The sequence below is a fragment of the Pezoporus wallicus genome, unplaced genomic scaffold (assembly GCF_028554395.1).
Source record: "Pezoporus wallicus isolate ANWC-B61680 ecotype Strahan unplaced genomic scaffold, APGP_CSIRO_Pwel_v1 contig_8776, whole genome shotgun sequence".
In the NCBI taxonomy this organism is placed as follows: domain Eukaryota; kingdom Metazoa; phylum Chordata; class Aves; order Psittaciformes; family Psittacidae; genus Pezoporus; species Pezoporus wallicus.
In genome coordinates, this window is record NW_026639091.1 from 154847 (window position 1) to 181925 (window position 27079).

At 44.2% G+C, this 27079-nt stretch overlaps 1 protein-coding gene across 3 annotated transcripts in view; it reads right to left on the reverse strand.

Annotated features, from left to right (window-relative positions):
- The window catches only part of FAM219A (family with sequence similarity 219 member A), an 87595-nt gene that overhangs the window by 17117 nt on the left and 43399 nt on the right, over nucleotides 1-27079 (reverse strand). For all 3 annotated transcript variants that reach the window (XM_057413663.1, XM_057413662.1, XM_057413661.1), the window contains exon 2: nucleotides 17947-18046. In XM_057413663.1, the coding sequence (XP_057269646.1) occupies nucleotides 17947-18046 (100 nt within the window). The remainder of the gene's footprint in view (nucleotides 1-17946; nucleotides 18047-27079) is intronic.

A 27079-nucleotide genomic window follows, 5' to 3' on the forward strand; every position in this document is an offset into this window, starting at 1 on the left:
TCATCTCTGGCTCTGTCCTTTGCCACATGCTCTGAAGGATGGGGCCCACCACGTGCTGCAATTTGTTCCTTGTAGGGTGTCTCAGCAGAGGGGGCAGGTTGTTGCCACTTTTCTCCTCCAGCTAGGACCCTGCTTTGGAAGAGAAATCAGAGCTGGGCTCAGCAATTAGTGCAAATCTATCTTAAACGATTAAACCTTTTCCTATCCCCAAGGGATGCTCTGTCTCCTTTCTCAGGTAGGTTTGTTATCTGTCAGTCTTAGCCAGTAGATGCTGGTGGAAGGGATGCTATGATGCAGTTGCCAGCTATTTTACATTCCATAATGTCCTTCTCCTTTCAGATGCAGGGCTGAGTGTTTGGCAGCTGCCTTTTCCTTCCACCTCTCAAAGGGGCTGGTGGTAAAACATAGCCATGCCCCAAATGCCAGAGGGAAACAGGACTGCCCAGGGAAAATTTGTCCCTGCTGAAACCCCTGAGAATAGGGCTTGAAAGACAACATGAAAGACAAGGTTATCGGCTGCATCTGCTTTGATTGCTGCAGGAGGGGAAGCAGGGCTGGGGGATGAGAGATGTCAACCCAAACTGCAGAGCCCCACAGCTGGAAACCAGATGTGCACATTGCTGAGCTGAAGCCTCTGTCAAAGGAGCAGCAGCTATAGTGGCAGGGACTCAGGGAACAACTGACTCACACTGAAGGCAGCTGTATTGTACAGGTAAAGATGATAGCTCTTAAAAGGGAGCTCTAAAACCACTGAAACACGATTTAGTATTTTAATGCTGATGTATTTTACATCTTTGTTACCCTTTGTCAGGGCAGCGCATTTAGGAGTGATTTGCTAACAAAAGCTGTCAGGTGCTGGTGTGCACATTCAGGGTTGTGGTTCTGGCACTGCCACCCCAGCGCTGCTCACTGCTGGACCAGAGGCAGCCCCAGGGAGAGAGATTGGCTGCTAAAGCACTGATGGCCTGGGCAAGGTTTAACACTGCTTTTAGGGGGACTATAAAAGAGAGTCTAGGCAAAGGGGAGGCAGGTATACCCTGGACTCTGAGTGTCAGACCCTGTTCTTAATCTTGCACAGACTTACCCTTTCCTGTCTTGCTGCAGCTAAACGCCTGATGAGATACCACTGATTGGCAAATGAGCCCACCTCCTGGAGACAGCAGGCAGGGGAGGTTTCCCACTCTGCCTCCCAGCTGCCAGCTCTTAACACTGTAACACCAAATGAGATTGCTGAAAATGCTGCAGCTGCCAAGTCCCTCCTTTCTGACCCACTCTCCTAAATGACCCAGTGAGGCAGAAATCCTGGCAGACTAATATTTTTACCTCCCCCCTCAATGGTCAGCTGTATGTACTGAAGGGAGGAAAAATCCCAGCTTCGATTTGCTTATCGAAAGACCATTAGCTGAGGATTTTCTACAGCATTTCCAAGAGAAAAAGGAAGAGATAAGCAAAAGCAATTACAAGAACTATCATCATTTCTGTGCCCCTTGCATGCCTGGGTCAAGATAGTGCTGGGCCACAGTGTACACATCCTCAGCTTCACTTGGCACATATGTATCTGTGAGCTAAATTGCCTACTGCATTCAAACATAAGGCTTATTGTTGTACAGTTACCTGTTTGGCTACCTAACTGGAGCTGGAGGCGAGATGACAGGAACAAAAGAATTGTAAGAGTAGAATAAAAGAGAAGAGAAATAGCCTACGGGTGTCAACAAGCAAGGCTTTATTGCAGTAAGTGCTAAGGGACTAGTGAGTGTGTATAGAAGATGTGTAGTTCCTTGCCTGAGGAAATCAAGACAGAAAACAGACTGCACGTAAGGAGTACAAACAGCTAAAATGGTGGGTATTTCAGTGATGTACCTCTTGGTTCCAACTTCAGATTGAATTATCTTTCAATACTTAAGACTTACAACAGGCCTTAACTTGTATACACAGATATTTAAGCACAGTGAAAGTAGGTTGAACTTAAGGATGAAAAAGTGGAGTGAGGGTTAGCTTTTTTTCCCCTCATAAAAAACTTTGCCAGAGCCTGTGCTAATTCCAATCCCTTTCAAAGGACTTTGTAAGAAATGACCCACCTGCCCTTCAGCCAAGTGGTACTGCAGAGATGAAGGGGAGGGATGCAGTGGGGAGATGCTGGCTGGACACCCCGCATCTGCCAAAGGAGCAGGCAGCGGGATGTGCAAGGAACAAAACCCTATAGACTCCGATTTAGAGCCAAAGACATGAAGAGCAGGGGTTTGTTATCTTAAGGCATGGCAGTGTTTCAGAGAGCCTCTGCAGAGATAGAAGCTTGCTTTATTGGTTTATTTTTTGTTGGTGGTGTTTGTTGTTTCTTTTTTTTCCCTCCCTTATGCATTTTTGTAAAGAAACTTATTTTCCTGTTCATAATCTGTTTTGAATCAAGAACACAGATTTCCATTGCCAACCGACTGGACGCAGGGCTATTAGTATCGACTGTCATCTCTTCTTCCTCATTATTTCTCTCCATACAAGCACTAGCAACTTTTAGATCTCACTGTATCTCAAATTACCCAGGGGACAGTACACGAGGGTGATGGGATCGTGTGTCCTGAAGACAAATTCAGTGTGAAGCAACATGAGAGACTCCCGGAATACAGGGGCTGGGGCATCTGCAAGAGACTGGGAGTGGGAATGAGATACTGGTTCCCTTAAGGCAAGAAGTTCAAGCAAGCGCAGGGAGGAGGAAGGAGCCGTGGTGTGTACACACACACACACATTCAGTGACTCATCTCAAGCCTCTAACCTCTTTCTCAGGCACAATATTCTGGAAAGAGCCTGGCTTTTGCTAAGACCCAAACAGGAATAGCTGTAACAGATTTCCTTATAGTCCCTCCACCCCATCGATGTTCGCACATTTTGGTGCTCAAAAAGGACTCGAAAAAGCCATGAACAGAGGGAAAGGGTGGCAGAAAATACTCTCTGCTTTCAATAGGCCTTCGTGGCTGCTAACAGCTGTGCTTGCAAGGTGAACAGAAACGTGATGCCAAGCTTCAGGAAATAAAACACCTTTAACTTTTCTCCAGCTCAGCACCAGTGGAGATATGGAGGAATCCCAGGGACAGACTGCCTTGTCCTTTCCAGGGATGGCACTTAAGCCAAAATCTGGGGGCAACAGGACCTGCTGAGCTGTCTTCAATTGAGTCTCTCCTTGGGCAGCATGTCCACTGCGGGAATGAGAGGAGGAATCATTTCCCAATCACCTAGTACACAACTCAGCAAAGCCATCTGATTGAGAGGATGTGTTCTGACTTTGAGCTCACAGGGATAAAAAATGAGGAGAGACAGAAAAACAATTCAAGCTAGCATTTTTCTATCCCCTGCATCTGTTCCCCGGGTGCCATAAATCACATTGGCTCACCCCAATGACAGAAACAAGTTTTCTTCCTACCAGGTCTCCAAGGTCCTGTAAAATATAAGGGAAGGCAAGCTGCATCTCCTCTCCATACCGCACTGTGACACAGCTGTCAGAGCAGCTCTGACAGTGTCACCTCTGCAGCAGTGTATGTGGGAAAGGCATGGAGAGCCATCGCTCTTACAAATATCTCTGGAGAGGACGGTATCAGAAACCAGGGGCAGAAAGTCTTTTCTCTGTAAATGCATCAATTTGATGCTTAAAAGCAGTGAACTGGAATAAATGAGTATTCCAGCAAAATGCGCCTGCTGGTTCTGTGCTGATGAGGGTGCTCTGCAACAGCAAATTCCAGTAACACAGAGAGGTAAATTTGGGAGTTAAATCTACCACACTTTGTCCCTGGGCACTGGGACAGTGACTGGTTTTCTTAGTTTACTTGCAGTGTTAAATGCACTCTGCTTATTTTGCTCGACCTTGTGAAAAATCATACTTGGGATTCGCCACTGGGTCCACAACCTGATCGTCTGCAATAGACCTCACAAAGGTCAACCAGCATCTACCAGTGACAGTGCAAGGTGCTGGGGACCTGGCAAGGCATCACCCTGAGAGAGTTTATCAGGTACATCTGGCAGTCTCCAAGGGAAGGAAGAAAGGAAAAGGCAGTGCCTGGGCAGATGGTGCCCATGGGGCACTCTCCCTCTGGAAATCCCTGAGGACCATCACTTAAAGGCTACCAATTGAAGCCACTTGGGTGATTTCAGCTCTGCTGGACAGGCACAGGGATCTGTATGCAGTAATCACAGGGGCTCTGAAGGACTGCCCCAAAGAACAGGTTTTACAGCGGAGTTGTTTACAAATGCCAATACTTACGCTTTTCTTCCACCTAACATAAGCCCGTTTCCACCACAGAACACAGCTCAAGAGCACTCAGCTTTTCAACAGCCCTGTTGGTAACCATTGCTAAGGGCCCTTTTGAGCACTAGCTGCATGACGAGTACTCAGAAAGCTGGAGTGGATAATTCGTTGAGATAAAGGACCCACGAATCTTCACTTTTAGAACCTCAAATATCCTCTGTTTAGTTTTTCACAATTCTGTGATTCTGCCTCTGGATAATAGAGCTGGTCTATGACAAGTTGCTTTATTGTTGTATCCTGCCTTTGAAAAGTTTCAGTATTGTTCTATAACCTTGTTAGATGTAACAAACAGCTTTTCATAAGCACCTCTTTGTTCCAAACTCCAAGACCATGAAAGAGAATTTATTTCTTCTTGGCTACAGATGACACATCAGTATACATTTTTTCCCAAGGCAATCTACACACCTTTAGCAATCTTGAACATCTGCCCACTGCCTCCACTCTTGCCCTGAAACCCTCACAAGAAGATCAAAACACTGTTTTTCAAGTTATTAAAATGGTGGACCTCATTCTCCAGGATAGATCTTAACTTTCTCTGCTTAAAATCCATTCATTCACCTGCCCTACAGAAAAAAAAACATGGATGCAAATGAGAATAAAACATGGGATGGGAGGATTCAGGAGGATTCTTTCTTGTAATTATTGTTGGCATGCAGCAGGCAGGGATCTGTCTCTGATAGCCAGCCTCTAGGTCATTATCTTTTCCTGCAAAGTCCACTAAAAGCCCCAGATCACACTAGAAATAACCTCCTCTGCCAATCTAAGATTGAAGTGCATTTTCCAATTGGCTGGTTGAGACATCAGCAATGCTAGGACCAGCTCAAATTGTCCTATGAAATGGTGGTGTTGTACATCTGCCTTAGCGACTGCTTGATTGTCACCTGTGCTGCACCTCACACAAACATGTGCACAACCACCTGGAATTTGGTTTTGCTTTGTAATATTCCATCGGTACATTCTGTGAATGTCCTTCTTTTGCTAGGACATAGAGGGTATAAGAAATGAGCTGCTTCCCGCTATTAAAAGAGCTCTCAGCATCAAGAACTATGGATGAAATGCAAGTACGGAAACGTGTCTGTAAAAGAACAAATTTCTCTGTCTGTACACTGGAGCCTTACCAGAGATACAAGCAGAGGAGAAAATTAGTTCTAATATACTCTAAAATTCAATCACTGTACAGTCGAGGAGGGTGAATTAAGGAGAAGGAACATTTTTGATGGAGTGAAAATCAAGTAGCAATTGGGTTTCTCTTGTTTACCAGTGGGCATACCAGTGCTGATGGAAGAGGACTGCTTTGTGCAAATGTATGCAGGTTACCTAAATTTACCTCTGGAAATTACTACCTACGATGCTTGTGTTGGGAACTCAAGAGAATAACTAGATAGGACTTAGACAGGCTTTTTCAGTAGCAAGTAGAAAGTATATGACATTTATATAACTGCAGTCCTAACTTGGAATAAGTTCACAGGATACTTCAATTTGAAGAGCCCTCAGGACCTTTCCAGCCCAATTTCCTCCTCAAAGCAGGATGAGCTATGGGATCAGATTCTGAGCTTTAGTCAGTCAGGTTTTCAAAACCTTCAAGAACGGAGATGCCACTACCTCCCTGGGAAAAGTTTTCCAGTGCTTGACTGTCCTCATGGTGAAAAAGGATGTTCTTATAGTGATTAAGGTGAGAAAAGGAACAGGTTGGGAATGAAGCACCCAATAGATACTACAGGCAATTTACTGCCAAATCAGGCATGCTGGTATCATTTCTCACTAGCACAGATGAAGCCTCACGAAGCTTTTACACGCTTTTTACATCCCTCCTCATTATCTCCTATCTGATGGTCATTACCAGATAAATGCAGGCAGCAGTCACTGTCTTTGCCTCCTTTACTCCTGCCCTTTTTGCTTTCTCTTTCTGCCCTGAAGGAGAGGAACTACAGCCTGGTTCTAGGTCAGATGCATGCCCTGTAGCCCCCCTGGATGCTTCAATTCACCCAGGCAGTAAGACCCAAAGCAGTCATAGCTTTTTTCTAACGCAGTCATGACACTGCTTTCTATGGAGGTGGAAATTTGCAGGTACCCATGGATGTTTAATTGCAGATAGAAAGAAGAACGCTGGTAACAAAGGAGCTGAGATCACCTCCTTGTGTTATTGGTCATCCTCATTCCATGAAGAGAAATACCCAAGGGACTGTCCAAAGAACCTAAAGCCAGATTCAAGGACTGTCATGTATTGTAGCTCTTCTGCACATAGGCAGAAGCGAGTCAGCTATGTGAGCTGAGAGGAACTAGAAACATAACATCTGCCTGCACAGAAAAAACTATGTTGAAGATTTGCTTTCACATTTTGCTTCACCCCCTGCCCCACAGATCAGAGGCTGTGTAAAGCCACATTTTGTCTTGGTGGTTAAAGCATTCAGGCAGAAAAAAGGAATTTAACTTGCATCATCCATGTTCTGGCTGAAAATAAGGAGCTCAAAGAGGCACAGCTATTTTGTGACCAATTACGTATTCTTTCAGTGAAATTACAAGCAGTTAAAAAATAGTGCTAGGGTTTACTAGGGAGTTTTTAAGCCCAAGATACTTGTTTTTTCTTTGAAAATTGTAAGTAAAACCTGAAAAAAACCCCTTAATTTAAGTGGCCTCTATTCTGGATTCAAACTACCCATGCCAACAGCATCATTTTAAATATTAAATATGCTAGCCTTGTTCAAGATATATTTTTAGCACAGTGTTATTTAGTATGTCAAAGACGGCTTCTCAGATGAACTTATACAAAGTACAATTGTCTCACTTGTACTATTCATCTCTTTTCTCAAGCCCTTAGTCCAACAACCAGTATTTAAAATAAAGCATAGGAAATCTTTCTGTTCTGAAAACCTGCTCTTAGTTTTGGGCTGGGTAATGATGGGGGATAGAGGGGCTGTTTTCAGGAATGGAGTGGCTGATGTTACTTAGGAGGTGCACTGCAGTGAAGGGGCTGCCAACAACCTGCAGCTCTGAAACACCTGATGTGATTAAACTTCATTCTCATAGCCATGTTTACTCATGGCTCATGTGCCGGGCAGGAGAACTGCATCATTCCTCCAAAAGACATCAGTAATTGCTGACTTGATTGTACCAATTTCATAGCAGGGAGCAAAGAAGAGAACATGTAGATTGCCTGTAAAAACTGGGTAGTGTCTTGCATTTAGAGCAGAAGGTAGAAACCTCAAAGTTACAGCAAACATAACATGATAGTTTTGGGTTTACAGTAGAATTGCCTTAAAACCCCATAGAGAATTTACTTTATTGTGCTATAAACAGTGGTACTCTACAGTACAGTTCCCCATTCGCACCAGCTTAGGCTGAATCATTTCAAGCTCTTCTCAAGGTAAGCAGTGAACAGGGAGGGGAGGGGATGATAGATGACTTCACTGATACGGAAAGTGGGAGGAAGCCTGGAAAAGGAGCAATTTGCAAAGCAGAGTGGAGAGGACAGGAATCTGCTACTTACACTGTGCTGAGGCTGGAGGTAGAGATGAATGGATTGCAATGGCTACACAGGAGAAGCTGGAGATGATACTTTGAGCAAATATATGAAGATTCAGATCTACCTGCCAAGAAAGTACTTGTTTCCCTTCCTCTCCCCTTGTAACTGGACCCAGAGAGAGGATGCAAATGTTTATGGGGCATGCTTTTTCTTTAGGTCAGTTTGGAAAAAGGTTGTGGGGAATGCTCAAATGTTTTAAAATCTGATGAACAATTCCCAATTCTCCTTCTGGAAGAAGATTCAAAACTGCAGCTATTTTGCACAGCACCAGACCACGACATCTCATTTCCATGACGATGCAATAAATGCTTACCCCCAGCACAAGCTTTTCAGCCACGATTCAAGCAGTAATTAAAGCTTTTTGAATGATAGTTATGTTTAACAACTGGAGAAATGGGATTAGTCTGTTCAATTACTGCTGTGACTTTACAGCTTCTTAAATAAAACCTTGTCTTGGTAAATATATGGTATCTATAAAACCAGTTTTATTTTCCTTCGGTGTGACCTTTTTTATAGAGAATGACTGCCAACCAGAACAGAAAAAGAGAAATGCTGAAAGTTTAAGGTTTGAAAGATAAGGAGGAGAAGTGCCAGAGGTGCTGCACACAGCAGAGCCCAAAGGCAGTGACTAGTATGGGCTGTGGTCTTCCCTGGAGAAGCTACTACCTTGTCACTGCCAGGAGTGAAGCCACTGTCAGGGAACAGGCAAAGCTCTCTCTTAATCCCAGCCAAGACTCACAGATCCAGACGCCTCTTTGCACAGCTAGTCCCATCACCTGCACTGCAGCTTAATTCCTGGTCCTGAAACTCCATAAAGCAGTTGTTTGGTTGGTGTAAGAGGCTGGTGGTATTCCTGACCCCAAGTTGACATACTGAGAACAGATGAATTTGCAGTAGAGTTGCTTCTAACGTCTGCTAATCAAGGCAACAGCCTCTTTTGCATGTGCCCAGCATAGGTCCATATTGCTGCATGACCTGCTTCAGTCAGTGCTGAGTCCATGAAACCTTTGTGGTTTCTTCTGTGCTGTCCCCTGCTTTTGGGAATTGCTCCTCCCCAGGCTTCTGAACCAAAAATGATGGATATGATGAAGTCTGACAGTTACTAACTGGGCAAAAATTGTGCTTAGTTTGTTACTGCTGCTTCCATCCTTCCTCCTTACCATTTCATGTAGGACATCTCCCTAACTGCCACATTAAGAGCTTGGCCATGTAGGTGATGCTTTAGCTGCATCACTTGCTGGGCCTGGCACATTGGGCTCTGTCTGCCAGTAATGCTGTCAGCTATACTTGGAGCCATGACTGTCCCTGGGTTCAGAGGGAGAAGGGCTTCTTGGGTGTTTCTCTGGTCATGCTCAGCTGAGTTCTGCATCCAAGACCACAACAGTACCCCCACCTAACCAGGACCCTGATACTGACAGGACACATGCTATTGAGGACCTCCTCATCTGTTCTGCTCTCCTGTTGTGGCACACCCAGGTTTATGTGTTTTTCTGAGCTCCAAAGGATCCTTTAAGATCTCAGAAAAGCAACATGACATTTAACAGGGTGCTGTGAGCATGCTCTGTATGTAAGGATAGTGGATAAACAAGAACTGCAGTGAACTTCCTATACCAGCAAAACTCTGTGTATTATTTCTATTTAACAGAGCCTTATCTGCTGATGGAGCACTTTAGCTCCAACACTCAATAAGCAGACAGTAACCTTCCCTGGCTAAGAGCTGAGTGTGCAGCACAGAAAAGACAAAGGACAAGCCCATGTCACTGAACAGTCAGAACAAATTCAATTAACCACCAGGTACAATTTAAGGCTCATCATTAATGAATCAAACACATTAAAAAATATTATCATCCAATACTGTCCACAGATGCTGTGATCTGCTCTGGAGCCAGTTTACATTAATTACACTGGGCTCTGTTTGCTTCCATTGAGTGCAATGCCTAAACTCATCTACCTATGGAGACATCAAAAGGAATACAGAAATAGTAAATCCTGCATAATTCAGAATCAGGGAAATATTCCCCTGCGGTGGGCCAGAGGATCAGGCTGAACCTACATTTAAGGACACAGGGCTCTGAGAAGCCAGAAAAAAGTACTAGTGCCATTTTCTGTGTTGTTTTGTCAAAGATGCCAACACCTGAGCAGGCAGACTTGTTAACTCAGCTGGTGTTAAGACTTTTTAATTTCAGGAACAAGGTGAAGATCACCTTTTGGTCATCACTCTCCTTTAAACCAGCTTTCTAAGTACTTGATAGAGAACAATGATGAAAGTATAATGAGACTTCTGAACAGACCATCAACCTATCACTGCTGCGGTGCTGCCTGCTGGGGTTAGGCTTTGCTAGACCAGGTAGTTTTTATTCTCATCACTACTTTAATTACTGAATTTTTCCTTCCTTCTATCAGAGAATCTCAATAATCTACTCTATTTGTTTTGCCTCACAACCTCTGAGCTGCTTCTCCTATGAAAGGTGGCATATTATGGTGGGTCAGGACAAAGAAAACCTGTGATCTGGAGCCCTGGTCTTCTGCTTCAGGCAAAAAACCCCATTCAGACAGCAGATGCTTTGGCCTATTCTCATTACAAAGTAAAACAATTTGTGTAGAAGTGGATCTTCAGGGTTAGCTCTTTCCTGGACCATCATACTTGCAGGCACTGTAAAAAGCTGGAGTGGCTAAAGGGTGGCCAGATAAGTTTAAGTTTGGGTTCAAACTTAAACAGGGGAAGCTCAGGTTAGATATATGGCAGAAGCTCTTTACTGTGAGGGTGGTGAGCCAGTGGAATGGGTTGCCCAAGGAAGCTGTGAATGCTCCATCTCTGGCAGTGTTCAAGGCCAGGTCAGATGGAGTCTTGGGTGACATGGCTTAGTGTGAGGTGTCCCTGCCCATGGCAGGGGGTTGGAACTAAATGATCTTAAGGTCCTTTCCAACCCTAACTGTTCTATAAGTCTATAATGCCCAACAAAATTATTCAGCTAACTTAAAGCTTCCTCCCTCATGACCTCTTATCTGAATGTGTATTAGCCAAGAGTGATGTGTACAACACAAGATGTGTGTCTACCGGCTTGCTAAGTCTGTGGGTTCCCCCTAACATGTCATGGGAGAGGTGCACATATGCTGATGGAGAAATGGGAAAGACCAGTAAAATACTGCTGAGGTGCCAAGCAAACTGTAGTGACAGAAATAGCACGCTCATTTGGTGAACACCATGCCACATCATGCTCATATTCATGTACTTAGGCTCTGCTCCTGGGATTTGCTGACTGGCACCTCCCTTCCTTCTGTCTCACCCACTAACATACTCCCTCCTTCCCAGAGCACTCTGCTGAACTCCAGTGAATTGCTCTCTTCCAGTTTCTCTTAATGGCTTTACTGTTTACCCAAGTCTGTGTCAGCTACAGTGTCTCACACGCCTCTTCCTTTCTGCCCTTCTATTTCTCCTCTAACTGACCTGCAATAATATGCCTGCCACAACTGTTTTCCTGCCCTCATCTTTGCTGTTCTGTCCGCAGACAGCTCTACTGCCCTTAATGTGATGCAACTGTTCATTCTCTCATCCCCTCCAAAAAGACCCTGGAGATGCCCTACAGGAAGGATGCTTCAATAAATTGCGTACACAATTGCTATTATAAATGGGAAGAGTAATAACACATGAAATAATGTTTAAATAAATTCCTCCCAAGCCTCAGGAGGCCTCTGAGTGGTAGGCTATGCTTCCACCTTCATGAAGAAAATCAATAGCAGTGCTACACTGCCACTGCACTCTGGCTTCCACACTACCATCCACCTCCCCCCCGTACGAAATACAGACAGTGTTCAAGGAACTGGGTGCTCCTAGGGGACGAACACGGCTCTGTGCACTTAAGGTAATGATGTCACTTGAGGTCGCCATGTAAACAGTTACGGGTATGGAAATCTGCAGTTTTGTCAACAGAGGTGGAACCTGGGGACCCAGCTCAAGAGTGGAAGCTTCTTTATAAAACGTATCCCTAATTTACCTTCAGAGCTTCTTCCCAGAAACAACAGATGCTATAGCTAATTAGCATTAATCGCCTTGTTATAGAAACGCAACTGGGAATAGCCAGCACTTGAGGTACTGACAAGGATACACTAATGGCATTGATTTGTCCAGCCTCCTACAACCTCCCTTTACTATTCTGTCTTCTGTGTGAAAAGTTTAGAAGTCTGGGGGTTGGGCTGCATCTCCCAGTGCCAGTTTTTTCATCTTGATCTGCTGCAAGAGCAGCCCTGGAATGGGATTTCTGAGCGAGGCATTCTTCTGACCAGCTCTGGGATAGGATGCTCTGCTGTGTGCTTTGTGGATTTTACCACAGAGTAATAGAACAGTTACGACTGGAACGGACATTAAGATCATCCAGTTCCAACCCCTCTGCCATGAGCAGGGACACCTCACACTAAACCATGTCACCCAAGGTTTCGTCCAGCCTGGCCTTGAACACTGCCAGGGATGGAGCATTCACAGCTTCCTTGGGCAACCCGTTCCAGTGCCTCACCACCCTTACAGTAAAGAACTTCCTCCTTATATCCAATCTAAACTTCCCCTGTTCAAGTTTGAACCTGTTTAAGTTTTTCAACGGAGATGCTTTAGAACAATCTCTGAACCCACACCCAACCCTAGGAGAGGGGTTAAACAACTACATCAACTGAAAGATCAGTCTCATGAGCCACATGGGGAGATAAAGGCATTCTGTTCTTTACCAGGATTAGAGACCATCTGTAAAGTTTCAACCATGAATGCACCAATTTTGTTATGTTGAACCCTGAGGTCTTTGTAGTTCTCAGCTCATTGAATGATATTCCCAGTACTACTCCTCCCTGATTGTACAGCAATTCAATATCTGCCATGAATACACAGCAGCAGGCTGGAAGGTAGAAACTAACACCATAGATTTGTCACCAGCCTCTGTCTTTAAAACAATTCTCTCCTCTGTCCACTTCAGTCTCCACTTTCCAGCAGCAGGCTGGAGGGTAGAAGCTAATACCACAGATTTGTCATCAGCCTCTGTCTCTAAATTGATTATCTCCTCTGTCCACTTCAGTCTCCACCAAGACAGGACACAGACATAAATCAGATTCTCAGTTTTGTCCAAATCAAGCATGCCAGAGAACAACATGCTACATTTCCTGACCAATCTGGTGGCCTTCTATGACGGAGCTATAGAAGTGATGGACAGGGCAGAGAAGTTGATGTCAATCGACCTGGACTTGCACAAAGTGCTCTACACTGTCCCACACGGCATCCTTCTCTCTAAACTGGAGCGACATCAATTTGATGGATGGACCACTCAGTGGATAAAGAACTGGCTGGATGGCCACACACAAAGAGTTGTGGTCAATGGCTCAATGTCCAGCTGGAGACCAGTAATGAGTGGTGTCCCCCAGGGATCGGTGTTGGGACCGGTCTTGTTCAACATCTTCGTCGCTGACATGGACAGTGGGATTGAGTGCGCCCTCAGCAAGTTTGCCAATGACACCAAGCTGTGTGGTTCGGTTGATACCCTGGAGGGAAGGAATGCCATCCAGAGGGACCTTGACACACTTGTGAGGTGGGCTGATGCCAACCTCATGAAGTTTAACCATGCCAAGTGCAAGGTCCTACACCTGGGTCGGAGCAATCCCAGGCACAGCTACAGGTTGGATGCAGAAGAGATTAAGTGAATAACAAGACTTCCTTCACCTCTCCCTGAGCCATCTGCTTGGCTCAGACACTACCATGGCCACTAACTTGCTCTCATCCCCTTCTTGCTATACAAAAAGCCAAAAGGCCAGACTGGGGTGACTCAAGAGGCTTTTACGCTCACCCCTGCAACAGGTTGAGGCTCCTGGTGAATAGAATTTCCTTCCCAGTAGTAGTTGGGCTGTGGCTGACCTGCACCATGTCTCCTAGAGAAAAAAAGCAACATCCTACAATGCAGCTGGCAGTAGGAATGTGTTCATACCCCTATTAATTAGTGAAATAGCTCTCCTCTGTTAGTGTTACAATAGCTTCCTGCCTCTTGAAGCAAGGAAACTTCCTGGTTAGGCTGGTGGATTGATTATATATACTTGATCCACAGCAGCTGACACTAAAAGCAACTTTATGACACTTGCTTCTCCTTATGGGGTTGACCAGAATCAGCCACTGTGTTTTCTGGTATTTTTGGCAAGCTAAGTACCAGCATGAGATCTAAGCTTGGAGGGGAACAAAACGGTAGTTAGGGTTTACAGCCAAGTTCCTGGTGTGATGAAAATGCCACTGCCACAAACCCTCATCGCCACCGTAGCTTGTTCTGCAGCACTCCAACCAATTGGCACATTGCCCATTCTGTTTTAACATAATCTGTAACGTCACTGATTGCTGGATAAGACAGACAGACAGTCTGCATGGGGATTTCAGCACAGGGAAGAGAAATTAAAAATGCAAAATAGAAAAACAGATGGCATAAGCTTCATTAAAATAATATCTCATCTCCTGGGGATCCCAGGAGGATCCATTGCTTTCTGGTGGATATGGTGCCCCTGAGACTTACACTTGGGGATTATTCTGTTCCTACATCTCGCCTTATCACAACTCTCTTCTGTTTTCACAAAGCTTGTGGTATATGCTCCATCTGGACATGCCTCCTAATAAGGATGTGCTGGAGACATCCACACTAAGCACTAATGTATACCCAGACTTCCCTCCTTCTCTCGCCTGTGCCAGGACCCTCCTTATCAAGTGATTTTAAAGACAGAAAGAAGCAGTTCCTGACAGAAAGATGAAATGGGAGTGTTAGAAAAGTAAGAAATACATAATTAATATGGACATAATATCAATAAAGGTTTAGGATGATAAACTACACGAACTGGGAGATGTTATTTCCACTTAGTGTGAAGCTTTCCTCTTTTTTGTTGTGTTCCCAGCAGCAAGCTGAATGTTTTACTGGTTCATTTATAACCCAGGTGTAATCCTTAGGAATTCACTAGAACTATGTCACCTGCAAAGTTTTTCTTGTATCTAACTGACCCCCAAAGCAAACACATGGCCAAATGTATTTATTCAGAGGGGGAGAAACAACAGAGGAAAAGACCATTCGAGCAGTAGGATGAATCTGTGTTCCATGCATGCAGCACAGGAAATTCCTTCTGTCACACTTCAATCACTGCAGCCTCTGGAAGCAAAAGCTGTATTCATGCTGGGTTGGTATTTAACTGAGCTCACTTGAACCAAGCTTCCAGCAAGCACATGTGACAGATTTATATATGAATCTTCATGGACTGAAAAATGACATTTATCAACCTTCCATCCGAGCATTTGACATTTGAACAATTGATTCTGATTTAACAGTGAAAAATGCCACTACCCATATGGAAAATCCACAATAGGATTAAAACCCTAGTTGCTACCATCCCAAACAATGGCTCCGCCAGTTAAGCTATCAAACATTTATGTATTATTTTAACTTTTTCTAGCTTTAAAGAGATTAAAAAACCAACCCAAATCCTGAGAAGTTTAATGCAGAAGAGACAAAAAAGTCTAGTTGGAGGAACAGGGGCCAGAGCTAGGAGATGTGAGCCATTAAACTGCTCGCAAATTGTAAAGGCTGGGCAGATTTTAAGAATAACAGCAGCAAGAGCTGATGTGGATTAAAAGCACGCTACACTGGCTACCGACAATACCGTCAGTCTCATTTTGCCACAGGTAATTCAGAGTTTATCTGAGTACGGCTAAGAGTAGAGTGTCAGTCCAAATGCTACTAGATATGTGTTCACCTAATTATAGAGACATGCTGTCTCCACAGGCAGAGAGGGAGATGTTTGAGCAGATTTCTCTCTGGAGACAAGACAAGATGATATTTGGCAGCCTTGCAAGACAATTCCTCTTAACCATGTAGGTTTCTCCCACTATTACCTTCATGAGAAGCCTGGAGAAGAGAAGGCTGTGTGGAGACCTCAGAGAAGCCTTCCAGTGTCTGAAGGGGGACTACAAGGATGCTGGAGAGGGACTTGTCACTAGGGACTGTAGTGACAGGACAAGGGGTAACGGGTTAAGACTTAAACAGGGGAAGTTTAGATTGGATATATGGAAGAAGTTCTTTACTGTAAGGGTGCTGAGGCACTGAAATGGGTTGCCCAGGGAAGTTGTGAATGCTCCACCCCTGGTGGTCTTCAAGGCCAGGTTGGACAGAGCCTTGGGTGACATGGTTTAGTGTGAGGTGCCCCTGCCCATGGCAGGGGGGTTGGAAGTGGGTGATCTTAAGGTCCTTTCCAACCCTAACTATTCTATGATTCTATGAGTATATAGTGGTCTGCATTGAGGGTAAACCAGGCAGGATCACTACTGGAAATGAGGTCCTGGCAATACTACACCTCTATCTACAGCAAAAAGTGTTCAGACTCTTCCAATACCTCCTTTTACCTCTCTATTGATGAATAGCAGCATTCAGCAGTGGATAAGTGAAATAAAATCTTCCCTGTGTGGAAAAGCAGAAGTTCTGGAAGAAAGACTAATCATTCCGTTGTATTTGATCTTGGGAAAAATATGGTAAGCTATGTAACTGTGGCATATTTTCATGTATTAGGCCATTGTAATAATCAGTTGTCTTGCATTCAGCTAATGTAACAGGCTTCCTCTTAGTCACCTCCAGTTGCTAAATTCCAGTTTACATCAGACTGTCATATTTTTCTCATTTCTATTATTCCAGTTTTCATGTTTCCTCTGTGGTATTTCATAGTCTTTGTTGTACTTTTGTCTCCCAAATATGCTATGACTAAATTTTCTTTGCAGATTCATGCATTTTATGTCAAAGTCATTAATAAACACTCCATTAGCAATGTCCTTTCATCTGATAATTTCTCCCTCTCAAAAAACATAATCTGATGTGTTTTAAGTTCCTGGGTTTCTCAAACTACTGGCTTTGCTTAAACACTTAAGAGATCTACCTCAAATTACTTTTTCATTTAATTTGCATGGTTGAACTTGTTAACTCTGAATCCAAATCTATTTCCCATGATCAGATCACCTATAATGTCCTCATCACTAAAGCCAAGTCATGTCAGCAAATCTCTGGAGGGTATTTTTACTGCCTACAAATGCAAGACTATCTCAGACTTACCAATAATAGAATCAATTGCTCTCCAACTTGATTCTTGATGTTAAATTACCTAAAACAACTATTGCAGTAGTAATTATCATTCTAAGAACATTACAGAACTCTCTTGGCAGTAAAAAAGGATCCTGGTGGCATACGGTATGCTGGCAGTGACAATCCTTAACCAAACTGTGACTGGTGCTGTCAATAACACATAGTGCTGCTCCCTGCCTTTTCCTGAGAAGCAGCCACTTCTTTCAAAGCCTTCCCAACATGGCACAGTCACCCTCAATAAGCTCCAGCAGCATCCTCTCAATGTCATTTGTACTGATGTGAAGGACAACCAGGGGACTGCTTCCTGATCCCACTGCAAAATTTTTCAGATTTAAGATTCTATTTTATATCCACATTCTAAGCAAAAAGCACACTGTTCCTTCATCAGGTTCTTGAGGCTCTGTGGCAAAATAGTGGCCCAGGTTTTGGAGGCAGAACAGCCATGTATGGACTGCTGTCCTCCTGTAAGCGTTAGCCTTGCAAGGAAGCAGTGTATTGTGCTCACTGGATGATTCTGCTTCCAGGACTTAAAAAATACTGCTCAGAAGTAGAATGAGGTATGTGAACCTTTACAGACCTACAAGTCCTCCATCTCATAGTAACACAGCTCTATCTTTTTCTGATAGTGGCCCAAGTCTCTGATCCCTTCCCTTTTGTTTGCAGTTATTCTGTCTTCTCTCCTTTTTTACAGTCCCTCTATATTATCTACATTCTTTATCTGGCCAAGCCTTGATCTTAGCTTGATAAAAATCTGTGGGTTAAAAAAACTATGTCTTCCTTTCAAGGAATAGCTTTCTTCCTCTACCACAGCCCAAGGTACAGGGTCCTTACATGTTTGTAGGTCAGTTCCCTTAGCAGCAGAATCGCAATGATAAAACTGCTCTGAGAGTTGTTTGATCCAAGCTGGCTTGCTCAGCCACATATGTGGAGATCTGCATACGATCCCATGAGTACCTCATTGTATTTCAGACCTTGGATTCAGCCTTTTCACTTTCCATCAGCAGACTCACCTAATTTCACTTGAAGTGGGGACGGCTTATAGTTCATGGCTACAGTCTCTCCCTCCCTCGTATCACAATCTCTGTCCGAAATAGATGCAGCTGTTGGATCCTGTTGAAAGACAAAAGGAAACAAAACAGAATGGTTTAGCTAAAAGTTATGCAGTCTCTTCTCTAACTTGCTGTTAGGCAAGTCCATCCCCACCCGCATTCAGAATGAACAAAGAACATGCCAGTGTTTTGAATGGCTGAAACCCAGAGGCAAACCACAGGACTTTGGAAGCACATTTAGTATGCTAAAAGTACCTCTGGAAAAGCCAGATTTCAACATCAGACTTACATGATGGATGATACTGGGAATATAATGTGGAGGGTGGGTCACCAGTTCAAATTCAGCCTGGGTTGGCAACCGTCCCAAACCATTTTCACGTGATGACTCTGGGGTGTTGCATGACATGCATTTACAGTTTCAGCCGAGTCCCAGGTGGACCAGTCAACCTCATGATTAAAACTAAAAAGTTTGTGACCAGCTCTTTGTGAAAGTCCAGCTCAGAAGGAATGAGGACTGAATGAGTGGGAGAATTCAATCTCTGGTCCCCTTGGGAGAAGAATAAAGATGCACGTATTTCCAATACTGAATCACTTTTCATGGCTAACTGGGGAGATTTAATTTCAGTTATCTCTCAGCAGCACAGCATCCTTCTTTGTCACTAAAATGCTCCCAAAACCCAAAGCTCCCCGTTATGCCTACTTGCATACAACCTAGTCTCTGCTACCGCACGCCAAAGGGTTCAGAGAGGGACAAACTACCAATTCAAGCACTTCTACCAGTATCTAAGAATATTTAAAGTCCTTTCAAGCAAACTTCACACCTGTTGGAACTCTCTCTACTCAGCACCATCACAATTAAAAATGTTTTCAACCATGTTCACTTTTTTCCTCCACTAAATTGGACATGCATGCATATACATACACCTATATTTGTATGCAAATTTGGATTTGCCACACTGAACAGCAGCTGAATGGCAAAAACACAGCAGCTGAAATTAAATGAAGCCAAAAATGAAGTGGTGCACCAAAGAACAACAATCCCAACTTTATAAATTAAAATTATGAGCTGTAGCTAGCTAGTATCACTCAAGGAAGAGATCCTCGATGACAGGTTCCATCAGGTAATAGGCACAGATCTACAGAGGGCGAGAACTAGGGAGGCACCACCACAGGTTCATGATGTTCTTGTACTCTTGGGGATATGATATAGGGGTAGCCGAGACCTTTCATATGACTTGAAACAGCCATCCTTACTTTTTGTGTTAGAATCTATTCTATGATATATCTCAGCCAAAGGCCAGTTCTTGTGGTATCCTCTAAGTACAGGATCGGTCTCAAACACACTCAGATGTAGGAGCTAGATCAGAATCCAGGCCCTAGGAAAGGATATTCATGGGAATAGCCAGATAATGTAAAGGGCATGTCTGTTTCCCAGGCATGCTAGAAACTCTCCAAGAGGAATGTGGAAGATGATAAGTGGCACCACCTGAGTGCAGGCTTCCTGGATGAGAATCTTACATCCAACAGTCTGGGAAAAGACAGGATATAGCCATTTTTAAGGAACATGACTCCAAGAGCTGGATGCTCCCTTAGTGCTACTGAACACAAACAAGTCCTTGGAGCCCTAATCTGCTGGCGGCAGGAAGGCATGGGAGTTATTACAGTTAAGGACATGGTGTGATGGCCATATACTGCCTCCTATGATGGTGCAGTACAGCACAGAGCCAAGTGAGCTCACAACCAGCAGTTCACATGGCAGAGAAGGAGCCTGGCCACCCAGACTACCAAAGATTCACGTTGTTAGAATCATGTTTGAACTCTTTAAATCAAAACCAGACCTTACTTTTCTCAGCAGCTGATGTGCTGACAGTAGCTTTTCCTTGTGGGGGACCTGCCAGTGAGATCAGACATCCATCTGCATGAACAGAGTGAGAGGAGAAATATTTTGAGGTGCCTGTGATGATTCGGACTCTGGTCCTGGACCAGAGGACTCAGCTGGAGCAGTCTCAAAGCTAGGCTCTAGACCAAACAAATAGGAAACGATCCTTAGAACTCCAGAAAAAAAACAAAGATGATTTTCAAGGAGCAATTCATTCCATCATGTCTTAACACTCATCTTAAAAGGAGAAGAATCCACCCTTGGAGATGTGTCTCCCTCTCTCCACTGCCTATAGAGGAGGCCTCGCAACTGGTGGAGACTGCATCCCTGCTTCCGACATGGGGCAGATGAAGGACACAGCAGCAGAGTCCATAATAATGCCAGTCCATACCAGGAATTCATCTCCAAGGTTTGGAACAACACTTTTCTGCCCTAGCAGCATGGCATCTCTACAGCAGACCTGCAGGGCAACATGTTATGGCCACACAGCAGACCCATGGCTTGCACAGAGGGATAACAAAGCACCAGCAGCTTCTGGGTGACCACCACTGCATACACAGGCAAGACTGCTCTCTCCTGAGAGCAAAATGTATTGAAAAGGAAACCAAGCTGGGCCAGAGACAGCATCCCCAGTGCCAGTGGGTATTCATCCCCATCCCAGGAGTGCCAAGGCACTGTCGTATTTCCCATCCATCACTTCATATATGTTCTGCAGCAATGCACAAGACTCCATAGTAACAACCCTGGCTGCGAGAATGACAGCATTCCCACGCAGCTCGGCTGGAGCTGCCTCTTTGCACGAACACGCTTTTCTTCTGTGCATACTGAACGGGTTCTTTCTCTATATCTCATCCACTCAGAGAAATGTTTACTTGACTAATTAGCCTCTTGCTTGTGAATGCCTGTGAGCACACCGAGACTCACCGCAGGCTTTCGCTACCGCAATTCACTTGGTGATTTTGTCATTTTTTACAAGCCTCTCCAGGCTGATGCATTCAGCACTGACCCCGACATCAAAATCTCAGCTACGTGGTGAGACCAGTCCCAGGCCAGACAATGTGATTTTTCTCTGCTTGCTGGGGGTACACTCCCAATCAAAAGGCAAGTGCTGAGATGTAGCTGCAGGGGTTCTAAATGGTGATGGAAATTTAATATTTTCAAGGGACTTTTTTGTTCCTGAGGCCTCCTTGTAATTTCATTCCTAGGGGGAAAAATACATTAAATGAGGCCACTTTATGAATATTTGGCTGGAACCAGCGTTTAACCAAAGTTTTCTCCCCACATCCCGCATGCTCACAGCTTGATTGGGTATGCACAACTACAGCATTCAAACGGTGGGGTGGTTCCTTACTAGTTTGTTTTTTTCTCTAGGTTTGACAAAATGGACCTCAAAAACTGCTCTCCTGCTAAGTACGGCCACGTCCTACTCTGTGTGTACCATGTGCTGTTTCTGAACAACAGAAATTAATTGCAGTGAACCTTTATGGAGCATGAGTGCTGTGAATCCTCAATGTACAGGAGCACAGAGAGAAGCTGAAAACACTTCAAACCAAAATCAGGAGTTTAAGGAGGATGACACACAGCAGGCTTTTTATTCTTCCTCCTTTTTAAAATCCCTCCTTCTGTTTTTGCAGTACTTAGCAAAAAACACAACATCTGCCTTAATGCAACAGGTCAGTAGCCTTTTTACTCTTGTCACCTACCTCTCCCAATAGCCCACACTGGACAGTAGCTTAACAAACCTCTTCTTTCCATCTGTCCTCTGGGACCCCAGTGCATGTGGAAGAGAATGGACACACACACAGTTTCTGAGAGCTTCAGCTCCCTTAGAAACATCCTGGCGGTGTTCAAGGCCAGGCTGGACAAAGCCCTGGATGACATGGTTTAGTGTGAGGGGTCCCTGCCCATGGCAGGGGGGTTGGAGCTGGGTGAGCTTGAGGTCCTTTCCAACCCTGACTATTCTATTCTATGATTCTGTAATTGCAAACTGAGATGTCTGTACCAGCCCACTCTTGCCAAGTGGAAAAATCAGTCACTGTTACAGCCCTAAGAAAATGTTCTCCACTTTGCTGTCTGTGGGAAATTCAATGATCATTAAAGCAGCTCTGCTGTTTGATAAAAACCAGAAGGGCACAATTGCCCTTACCCCCTAATTCTGAGGAAAGACACAATATACAGGGCTTTACTTGCCACTTCTCTCCATAGTTCAGAGATTTTGCTCTGATCACCAACTGAAACAGTATGAGCTGACTGCTCAGGAATACCATCCAGCTACCTTTGTCTCTCTCTGCTATCAAGCAATGATGTGCTTGCTGTCTTCTAACTTAGAGATGCTGGTACTCTCAGTACCAACGTGTGACAGCCTACAGTGAGTGCTTGCAGCTCAGCAGACTTCTGCTTTCTGAAGCTGCCCATGTGGATTCACTTGCTGCAAACAAATGCTAACAAGAAAGGACAAGCCCAAGCATTTTGCTTCTTTTCTACATCAAATATTGAGTTTGGAGAAAACTGATAGATGTTCTGTGCATGGGAGACTGACTTAGTGTGCAGGAAAACAAGTGAGAAACCGCATGCACCCCCAGTACAGGGGGTACATTCAGGTCACTGAGCAGTTTCTATCATTCCCATGTTGTCATCCAAGACTCTCAGGCAAGAACATTGCTACTGCTAATAAATATTTATGCCTTCAGTCTCTCTGCCCTGGGAATAGAAAATCCTATGCCCTTTGCAGATTTCCTCTGCCTCAAGCTGTACTGCACTAGGTTATCCTGAGAAAGGCAGCTGTAGGCTGCACGCTTCTGGGGAGTCCGATGTGCACGGGTGGTTAAAAGCAGCATCTCACCAGTATGTTGGACAGCAAACCTTTGCAGCATCCAGGTATCACTACAATACAGGCATCAAATATCTATGGACATAAAGTGCTTAAACCCCCCACATCCCCCCTGGGAACCAAGATATGCATCATCTGTCCGTGTAAGAAACTGCATAAAAGGAGAAGCTCAGATTTACAGTGGATGAAGCTGAATCCACCATACAGACGAACAATGGTCAGTAATGGCATGTCCAGCAGGAGAAAGGAAAGCGCCACTGGGGAATGAATGGCATGAATGGAACTTGTAAGCCTCACAAAGGACTCTGTAATGCTCTCCTCTGCATCCTTTGGGCTTCTGCTTCAACACAACTGTATGCTTAAACATACAGTTTTGGACCTCATTATTTCATGGAAGATGCAATCCCCTCAGCAGTCCTATAGATAAAACTTGAAGCTGCAACCATACAGGAACACTGGAATAATGGGGTCGTTCAGAGAAGAAAGGGGAAGACTAAGGAGAGATACAATAGCTGCATTCAGATATAGAAAGGGCTGCCACAGTGAAAAAGGGAGTAATATTTTTTTTTCATGTTTTTTGTAATCAGAGTAAGAAATTATTACTTTAAATGCAGCAGGATTGGAAGGCAATTTCAGAGCAAACTGCAGAGGTAAGGGTAAGGAGCTGTACATTTGCCCGATGAAGTTGTGAAACTGCTGCTGCAAAACCAGATTAGAAAATAATTCGTCACACAGGAAAGTCAACAGAGCTGATTTGGTTTTGAAGAAGCCTGATCAAGATTTGGTACAAGGTGATGAGATCCCTGATCTTTTTAGGTCCCTTTCCCCCATCTGTGTTAAGAGAAGAGGAGCCTGCTTCTAAGGCAGACTCATTTAGGCAGAAGACCAGTTTATCCTGGGAATGAGAGGTTCTGCAAACTCCCCTACCTACTGCCAAGGACCATAGCTGGCCTTCACCTTATCTCTGGGTGAGCTGAAGAAAACCACCTTTTTTCTAAGTCTCACATGTTAAAGGACCTCCAGAATCACATAGAGACCAGAGCAGAAGGCTCCCAGGAAGACATGGTTGTCATTTTATATCCACATGTGCATGCTGCTGGATCCAGAGCACTAACTGCTCATCTCAGCATCACCACCCTGTATCAAAGTGAAAATAAATGCATTTTGGTGACACAGCAATTGATGCACTGAAATGCATCCTGACAGCTACTGACTCAGTTTCAACAAAGCCATAAACAACAACTGTTTATCAACTTTCTTCTAGCGCTGCCAATGCACAACACTGCTGTTCTTCTTCTCTGAGCAACCCCTGAACAGATCTTACTTAGCAGTAACAAATTAGGCCTGCAATATCCCTACAAGATCTGAATTTTGAAACTGATTTATTTATAATTGTAAGACAAACTGGTAGTTGAAGCCATTTCTTTCAGCAATTCAAAAGCCAGCAGCATCAATTTTCTGCATGATTAAGACGTCAAGTCGTATCAATTAAACTGAACCAGAGCGTCACTGAAGTGACTTTTTACTGTGTACACCTGCTGTCGGGGTAGCTCAACTCACTGGCATGTAAGTTCAGATCTTTGCTTCATTTCAAATGGGAGCAGAGGAGAACTGCTAATCTGCCTGTGTGAGCCACACCGCTTGTGCTGAAATGCTCCCTTGGAGCCATGGATATGAAGGGTCTGCCTGACTGCCACATTCAAGCCGAGAAAAAGCAGCAAACAGAAAGGCATAAACTGTGGAAAGGGAACAAGATGTTTCAGAGGGTCTGTTTTCCTAATCAAAGCCGATGTACACAGCACAGGGAAGGAAGTTTTTTTAGATGATGATGTATGACTAATCCAGGGAGTCTACGGTAACAGAGGAAGCACCAGTTCAGTAAATAGACCAAATGGTTTTGGGAAAGCAACTGAGCGACAAAGAAAAAAGGGACTAATTACACGATTTCTGTTAGATTTCCCTCCAAGAAACCGGCAGCACAAGCAGCCCCCAGTCCTTTCCTTTCAATCATGATAGAGTATATTTAAGACTGTATTTCCCTCCAGGCTCTTCTCACGCACGTAAACCATCACTATTAACACGTGCTTTTATAGTTTTGGTACCTTGTGCTAACTTTACATTACTTAAATTGGATCATTAACATTGCAAATTAGAGAAATGCCACACTGCACTCCCCTAACTCCCTGAAGCCCTTGCCAGGCAGCTGGCATGCAATAACTATTTAAAACCAGCTATTAACTGAGGTATGCTTTCAGGATGCTTCAATACCAAAACATTTCCTTCCTTATAAAGGATATATATATGAGGACATTACACCTTTCCTTTTGTACCACTTTGGGAGACATATGAGCATTTAAGGCAATAAAGCACCACAAATTCCTTGGTAGCTATTGTCAGAGTCAGTTTAGCAACCGGCATCTGGCCAAACCAGGATCTCAAGAAACCCCCAAACAACTTTACAACTGCTCTTTAAAACTTGACTCATGAGGAAGGATACCCTCAAAATGACTGAAAATCGAGAAGCATGTCAGAGACAAAGTCAGGCTGTACTTGGAGGACAAAGGCAAGGATAGAAGCTCAGGCTCTTGGCTACTGTAGCTGAATCCTACAGAAAATTTCAATGCTCTACATAGTCCTAGTGCTGACCATAAGGGACCACAGCAGGATCTTGTAGTGACTTGAATTCATGCTTGTTAGTTAGTATTTAGACCTTCGTTCAAAGTTGTGTCCCATCTTTACTCCTTCAGGACTTTAAAGGAGCCTCAACAAGAGAAAAAGTCTTTTTTCAAAGAGCAAGTTGAGTTTTCTAGCTGAAATTAAGACAATCAGAGACTCTCCCACATAACAGAGGAACTGTGCTTCCTTCCCATGGGCAACTCCAACGTCTGGAGAAACTGGCTGAGAAGGTGGAAGACAAGCAGTGCATCTCGCTGAAAAGCCATGGTCTTGGGCATATACAGAATGCTTTACATATCCTCTCCACATGCACCTAGGCTGTTCCAGCTGTACATGGAAGACGAAATCAAAGTCTGCCCAAAGGAAACACTAAAAATGTTGGCTGGTTCTGGTAGATATTGCAGAAATGATATATTCTGACAAAAATATCCCAGCACAATACAAATAATAGTAGGAGAGTTTTGTTCCAGTGATCTAAGTAAGTGCCCTCCCAAACCCTGGAAATTGGATAATAGCTTTTATAAGCTACGGACTGGATCCAATGTAGCAAATATGACATTACAAAGCTTTCGAAGCCTCTGGCTGTAAGAATAATAGCAGGAAAAGCTAAGATGGCTCCACATCTGTACCTTTCAATAGACCAAAGTCTCCAATCTGTGGTTCAATATCACAGCTATTACTAGCATTCCTCTGGGGCCACTTGTTCTTTTCCAGTTAGCAGTCAGGACCTTTAGTTTAAAAAAGCTGGCTGATTTTTACGCATCCAACTCCTATACATGTATGATGAATGAGGTCTTGCTTTTTGCACCTGGAATTCACCTGGCACCTTTAATCCAATGCCTCAGGATCCCATTCTGAGCTGTTTGATTGCTTCTCCTGGTCACTGCTTCACCATCAATCATTTTTGATGCTGCCTTTCTCCTGCACCTAGTAAATCTCCCATCTCCCAGATGGCAGGGCTAATCTGGCTCTGCAGGTTCTCTGACTGAGGCCTCAAGTCATCGAGACCCCCACAGTGGACAACGCCACCCACTGAGTGTTAGCTTAACGTCAGACATTTCTGGAATGAAAACGTGTGCAGACTGCAGAGCATTTTCTTAGCCTCTGGATTCATGTCAAAACCACAGGATGCCCTCTCATCGCACACCTACTTCATGTTTGCCAGGTCTATTGCCTTCAACCCAAGGCACCCTCAGCAGGGTGTCTGCTGTCTACTTGTGTAGACAAGCAGACAAGTCTACTTGTACTATTGTGCTGAACTTGTACACCTGTACTTTGCCTGCACTCACAATCAAGGGCACGGATGGATGCTGTAAGTGCTATCAGCAGGGAATCAGTGAATCTCCCCGTGGGTACTCAGCCAAAACTGGGTCAGGAAAGAGTTAGAGTCACCAGCATGGAAATCTCAAGGACTCAGCACCCTGCATTCTAGGGAAGATGAAGATCTGCAAATGCTGAGTCAGGATATTGAAGGAAGGATGCTGAATGTAGTCAGGATGCTGAAGGAAGAGCAAATACCTGTGCATTTGTCCAAGATCAAAGCTACCTCTAGCCCCAGGAAAGAAGGATGTTAAGAAAACCAATGAAAGGAGACAGGCTGTAAGCAGGATCCAAACAAATGCTTGAAGAAGCACTGTGAGGGCCCACCATCCTAGGACGGAGGTTTAAAGAGACTTCTCAGGAATAATAATGGATTCCCAGCGGCGTCC